The sequence below is a fragment of the Lepeophtheirus salmonis genome, unplaced genomic scaffold (assembly GCF_016086655.4).
Source record: "Lepeophtheirus salmonis unplaced genomic scaffold, UVic_Lsal_1.4 unplaced_contig_10387_pilon, whole genome shotgun sequence".
In the NCBI taxonomy this organism is placed as follows: Eukaryota; Metazoa; Arthropoda; class Copepoda; order Siphonostomatoida; family Caligidae; genus Lepeophtheirus; species Lepeophtheirus salmonis.
The window spans coordinates 6,616-13,324 of NW_027289067.1; the positions used below are offsets into that span (position 1 = coordinate 6,616).

General features: G+C 31.8%; 1 protein-coding gene across 2 annotated transcripts; it reads left to right on the forward strand.

The window, feature by feature from the left end:
- The first annotated feature begins 1,022 nt into the window (after positions 1-1,022).
- Positions 1,023-5,573, forward strand: LOC121130647 (apyrase). Of its 2 annotated transcripts, none has more exons than XM_071893853.1 (9): positions 1,023-1,319; positions 1,382-1,799; positions 1,870-2,089; positions 2,132-2,478; positions 2,548-2,706; positions 4,122-4,194; positions 4,267-4,464; positions 5,105-5,161; positions 5,223-5,573. In XM_071893853.1, exons 1-9 carry the CDS (start codon positions 1,198-1,200, stop codon positions 5,279-5,281), a joined length of 1,653 nt encoding a protein of 550 aa, XP_071749954.1. In that variant the 5' UTR covers positions 1,023-1,197; the 3' UTR covers positions 5,282-5,573. The 2 variants fall into 2 exon arrangements, with proteins under 2 accessions (XP_071749954.1, XP_071749955.1); XM_071893854.1 differs by having other exon boundaries at positions 1,057-1,319; positions 2,159-2,478.
- Positions 5,574-6,709: the final 1,136 nt, after the last annotated feature.

Below are 6,709 nucleotides of genomic sequence, written 5' to 3' on the forward strand. Positions count from 1 at the left end.
TCTCTAAAAATTGATCAATATGACATGCAAATTGTAGGTCATTTCAGACTATTACGGAAAATCTCCTTACTATAAAACTTTTTGCCAGGATCTTCAACACCAGTATTTTATATTGGCGGATATATATCACAATCATTTTTAATACTCCAACGGCGTAAATTCTACGGAAAGAAAAGTCAAACTTCTAAAACGGTTCTATGATTTACGATATCAGAAATGGCTTGTAGTTAACAAGATATGGATAGCATAGTACATACATATCTGAAAGATATCTGCCTCTATAATAATAAAATGATTATTGTTAAAAAAAAGTGAATTCCTCATCGTCTTACCAATTGTGATACCCATACCAACAAAAATTTAAAAAAATTGACACATTATTCATACAAAGCCCAAAATAGAAGAATTTAAAAAAATTGACACATTATTCATACAAAGCCGAAAATAGAAGAATTTATAAAATCTTATCCCTGATAGTAGATCAATATGATATATAAATTAAGAACATAATGTAGATATCTCCCCGCTATATAACTTCATCTTGAGGATCTCCAACACCACCAAGAAATAGTATTAATATTGTTGGAGCATTATCCAAAAACTTGCTATGTCTGCACATCTCTCAAAATATATAACTACGATATACATTTATATTTATTTACATCAAGTAAAATAATAAAAGTAAATGCTCACATATCATTAGTTATCAGAAGAAATCATAATAACTTCAACTAGAAATGAATTTCATTCATTAACAAAAGATACTTATGCGGAAGTGAGATACGTTCATGTCTTTTAGCAATGGTCATGGATTTTTTTTTACGTCAACAGATCTATTTACACTAAATGTAGTAATATTTTAGAATGACTTTACTTTTAGTTGAGGGTATTATGATAGGTAAAGTAATTGAGTATTTACTCTGTAAGCTATTCAATATTCAGTGAAATACAATCAACAACTTGCAAATTAGGTGGTAACTGTTTCTCTAGCTATAATCCTAAAATTGTCGATAAACTTCACCACGCAAAGATATTTTTTCAACAATTTTATCTACAAACTTTTTAGCACAATTGTTTTATAAGACACCTTTCAACAGATGGTGTAGATAGTCGTATATTTAAGTTGGTGTCATACAAGTGTTTGAGTAGGGTCACAAAAATAACTTTCAGAGGGCAAAAATACACATCATTATAAGAATGTCCTTGACAAAGATCGCATTTCTATCCTTTTTTGGACTACTTCTTCAAATTGAAAGTAATATGGTACAAGGAGAAGATTTGGAACTCACTGTTTTACATGTAAATGACATGCATGTGAGGTCAGGAGTGATTCATATTCGATTTCATTAATTTAATCCTATTCTTCATTATAATGTTGTAGATTTGAGGAAATAAATACCTATGGGGGACCCTGTAAAGAGGATGATGATTGCTACGGTGGAATTGCTCGACTCCAATACAAAGTCAACGAGATTAAGAGTTCTGAAAAGAATGTGATTTTCCTAAATGGAGGTGACTTTTATCAAGGGAACATTTGGTATTCTCACTTTAAATGGAGAGCTGTTGCCTATTTTGGTAATTTACTGAACTTTACAGCCATGTCTCTTGGAAATCATGAGTTCGATGATAAAGTTTCTGGTCTTGTTCCATTTCTGAATAACAAGAGTTTTCCATGTATCTGTGCTAATATTGATGTATCCAAAGAAGATCAATTAATTGGGAAAATACCTAAATCTGTAGTTATTCAAGTAGCAAGCAAGAAGATTGGTATTATTGGGTATGTTACAAAGCATACAGATGTAAGTCATATTCACCTGCAGATATTTTTTTATGTAATCCTCATTTAAATGAATGTTTATTTATTTACAGTCAATATCAAGACCCGGAAAGTTAATTAAATTTATTGATGAAGTGGAGGCCATAGATAAAGAAGCAAAAAAGCTCAAGTCAGAGGGAATTGATATTCTTATTGCATTGGGGCATTCTGGTTACGAAGAAGATAAACGAATAGCTGAATTTGTACCAGACATTGATTTTGTCGTTGGAGGCCATTCTCATTCATTTTTGTATACTACAATGAATGGTGTAAGTGAGTATGTTTTAAGTTAGAATGAATTCATTTAATGATTAGAGCTCCCATCCCGTGAAACACCACGAGGGGATTATCCAACAATTGTTGTTCAATCAAGTGGAAAACAAGTACCAGTCGTTCAAGCCTTTGCCTATACAAAATATCTAGGCTATTTAAAAGTAAATATTAGTGATGAAAATGAAATTACTTCCTGGAAAGGTCATCCAATATTGCTGAATAACTCAATTCCAAAAGATGAAAAAATCTTGAAGGAACTGATTCCATGGAAGAATGAAATAAAGAATTATGCCAAAGAAATCCTTGGAGTTACCAATGTTCTTTTACTCCAATCTAGAATTCGAGAGACGAATTTGGGTAACTTTATAACAGACGCAATGGTTTATAATGTAAGATTTAAAAAAAAATAGTTATTATAGATTTAGCTTGCAGTTAACTTTTCTTCGACCAAAATTTAGTTACAAGACTCGCACGATGTATATTTGTCATTGACCAATTCTGGAGGAATACGAGCATCATTGGAAATTGGAAATATTACTCGCGATGGCTTGCTCACGGTCATGCCATTCGAACATTTCTTTGACATTATCACTATAAAGGGGAAATATCTTCGGGAGGTATGTATTTGTCCTCAACGTTAAAGTACAATATGACCCATTTCCATGTACTCTTGCATTTTTCAATAAGGTGGTGGGGACTGGGGGGCTGGTGGATAAGAAAGTATAAGGGTGAAAGAGTTATTATTATATTTTTTTTCTTATTCAATTCATTCAAAGGGTTCAAGGTCATTTTTTGATCATGCCAAAAGCTTGGAAACAAAAGTAACGTAAAGATTGCAAATTGCAAATTTTTCAAATTTCTGGTGTTTGGTATAGAGTAGAGAAAATCTACTATTAATATATACCTACGACGTATGTATTTAATTTGAAAAACGATCAAGATCAGAATTAATCCCAAAAACATGAAGTTATTTAATGTGCATATTTTTAAATTACTTTATTTGTACATTAATTTTCATGATTACTATATTCATAGTGAGTAGAATAAAGTTAGAAATGATGTAAAATTATGACCATTAAAATTTTAATGGCCCCATCAAAAAAAACAAAATTAAACTTTATAAGTTTAATTTTGTCAACACAACCACTCTCTTTTCCACAAACGTAGAACAAATTTAGCTTTAGCTGTCAGCCACTTTCTGGAGCGCATTTTAGTGTAAGGTGTGCAATGAGTAGAAACGTCCGTGGCTCTGGTCTTAGCCTATTATAACCTATATTGATATTTTTAGACCACATTTATATTAGGTGCCGCAGGTGATTGAAGAATACTAAAAACAACCTTATCAGAAAAAAGATTCGAAGTTAATTAAAATGTTCAAAAATAAAAGATCCCAGTAAATTTATATTTGATACTAGCCCCACTCACGCTACAGCAAGTACTAGCCTGAGTAAGTATTCTAAACCATATAATCTCAATTTGGGTATGAACCATAGCCAAATTGAGATTTGGGGCCTTTACAATCCGTTTAGCATTGTTACTTACAATAGATAGGATCAGATTTTTTCAAATGACCTTCTTTATTTAAATGTAGAAAAATAATTTTTTTTTTCATATGATTGTTATTTAAAAGAATCTACTCTGTGCTGAGTCCTTATCTTTTATAATCAAATGCAGTTGGTGGAGTTAGGAAATGTGATGTTAAGTTTTCAAGGGGGATAAAATTGGCTTTAATGGAAGAAGAAAAAAACATTGATCGAATACACCCAAGCGTTAATTTGTCTTGTTTCCTCCAGTTTTCGTACACAATTAGTACTGTATTAATATTGTCAGAACTTTCAGTTAGATGAAAGATATAAAAAATTCACCTGGTCTTATAATCTTTATACAAAAAATATTTGTTGACATTTTGTCTAGACATAAGTGACGAAATTAACACAAATACCCTCCCCCCTTTAACCTTTAAGGCACCCAAGAGAAACTCTATGATTAATAGTTTATACTAACTTACTTAAATAACTGTTTTTATTTTTAGGCTTTTGAGAAAAGTGTTTCAAGTATGTCTAAGGATAGAAAAGCAAGTAGTGGTGGATTTCTTCAAGTGTCTGGTGATTTATTTTCTTATTATTCAATAGTAGCATTAATGCATAATATTATTTACATTTAACAATGGTTATTAGGTTTCAAATTGGTTTACAACTTGTGCAATCTCGTTGGTAGTCGACTCGTATCAATTCATGTGAGAAAGGGAATTAACTCATCAGAATATGAATTACTGAGGCTTGAAAAGTCCTACAAAGTAGTCATTCCGAGTTATTTACGAAATGGAGGAGATGGATACACCTTGTTTGACGAGCATAAAGAGAGCTTGTTTCAAGGTAACTTTTGCAATAATTTTACACGGCCAGTCTTAGGTGATGGCAAGTACCACAGGCTCCACACTAGATCTAATTAAATAAAACTTATTGAATATTATAGAAAATAAGGAATTCAATTAATATGCAGACAATTTAAAAAAAAGGGCAAGAAAGGATTGTCTTATTTTTAGGAAAATTCATTAAAAAAAATAGAATATTGACATATGCACTAAAAGGCTGCTCTAAAATAGTGTTTTCACATTGTTGTCAACCATTTTTGGAGCTTAAACAGCCAAGTTTTATTAGAATGAAAACCCATTTTCCTTAATATTAAGGAAATTAGTTAACTATTGGATGTCAAAATATTTAGTATCCAATGCAATGGAAAAAATAGAATATTTTTCTCCTCTCCAATCGATCCAAAAAAAAAATGGTACAAATCTAGCCATTTTTAAATATATAATCAAATGTCAGCATTATTCCTTTGCATCAAGTATTGTTCAATGCTGTTTTTTTTTTTTTTGTCTTTCTTAATTCTAAAACACATTAATTGGATATTTGTCTAGAAAAGGGTCTACACATTATTGCTGCCACATCCCCCGTTCCGTCTATAACTGGCTCTGTACCTTTACTTACATATATTCATTTTTTGTAATCGTAGGTGTCAATCCGGATCATGTTGCTCTAAGTAAATATATTACTTTAAGGTCTCCAATCAGTAAGTTAAATAAATTATATTCTTGGGATTTTTAATTAATGGTATTAAACTTTCTTTATAGATGAAACCCCCATTTCCGTTCGAGGGGATCGTATAAAAATATATCCAGTCTTGAATTAATCATCATCGAACTTTACTGGAAGAATGTATTCCTTTCCCACTTTTCTATAATTATCTGACACTGGTTTTATCAAATTAATCTGAGGTCATTTTTTTTTTTAATCTTTCCCTTTAATAATTTTACAAATTTTGAGTAATATTAATAAAATAATTATCCCAGCATGAATATAGTTCAATAGCCTTATCTTATCCAAGGGATACTCTATACATTATAGACTATTCCTTCACTAATAAGTTATTATAAAAGGAATTGCTTATAATAACGTTAAAGCCAGCACTCGGGGAGTACCTAGTTAACTGTCTATTTATTTATAGTAGTATCTATAACCTAGTTTTTATTTAAATTTATATCACAATGCATTTATCCATAATAGAAGAACCTGCCGAAACAGCCTCATAAGTCATGACTCGATGTTATAACATTAGTTATTATAAATTCGTATATTTTATTTATGAGTATTTGAAAGACTATACAAATTCATGGCGTCTCTGATAATATTACATGAATTGTCGGTGGGTTCCAACCAGTTTGGCATGCAAGACAACCCATGAACTGGTATATTAACCGGGGCTATAGTGGATGCATTTCTGATGAATTACATGAATGGACGGGGGGATTCCGATCCGTTTGTTAGTGGTGTTGGCATGTAAGATAACCTGTGGGCCAGGATATCAACCGGGGTTGCAGTGGATGGCGTCCCTGGTTTTAATAATTAATTGACAAAGGGTGCTGACTTCTAAATCAAGCCCTGTGGACATGCTGCATATCCCATGGGTATCAATTTGTGTCTTTGGAAAGGGTCTTGGAAGATAATGTCAAATTTATGATTTCAATGATTTTGCACATTAACGGTCTTGTTCAGTTATTTTGTACATTATATTATTATGTTGGGTTATCAACTTACTACGTTTCTAATCATTCTAATACAAATAGTAGACATTAACTAAGTTTACTGTATCAATGTCATATTTTATGAAAACTGTAGCTATACATTTGTAATTCCGTTCTACCCAATCTATTTTATAAACAGACACCAAAACTTTACAATAAGAATATGGTCACCCTCAACGACATGTATTACTTCTCCTACATCAATAATGATCAGACGGGGGATTTGATGCTAATATAATTAATTACCATATGTTAAAGGGAGATTAACCCTCTCCTAAATTAAACCCCGATGTTTAAGTCCTCTTAGTTGAGGAACAAATATCAAAAAAATTTAGGCCCGTCTAAATTAGAATCCCTAATTTTGCCAGGCTCTGAGAGTCTGGGCACAAGAGCCCCCAATATTAGTGACTCTTTGAATCCCTCCTGCAACTGTGCGAACAGTTTTACCCCTGTTCACTAGTGAGTGAAAATAATTGTGGGAGAGCACTTTTGTTTTTTCTGTCTCCTTGTAACTCTCGAAAGCAATGGAACTGGAG

Coding starts and splice junctions, on each gene's coding strand:
- LOC121130647 (XM_071893853.1), top strand. CDS start 1,198: ATGTCCTTGACAAAGATCGCATTTCTATCCTTTTTTGGACTACTTCTT. Junction 2,090..2,131: donor TACTACAATGAATGGTGTAA/GTGAGTATGTTT, acceptor TTTAATGATTAG/AGCTCCCATCCCGTGAAACA. Junction 2,479..2,547: donor CAGACGCAATGGTTTATAAT/GTAAGATTTAAA, acceptor ACCAAAATTTAG/TTACAAGACTCGCACGATGT.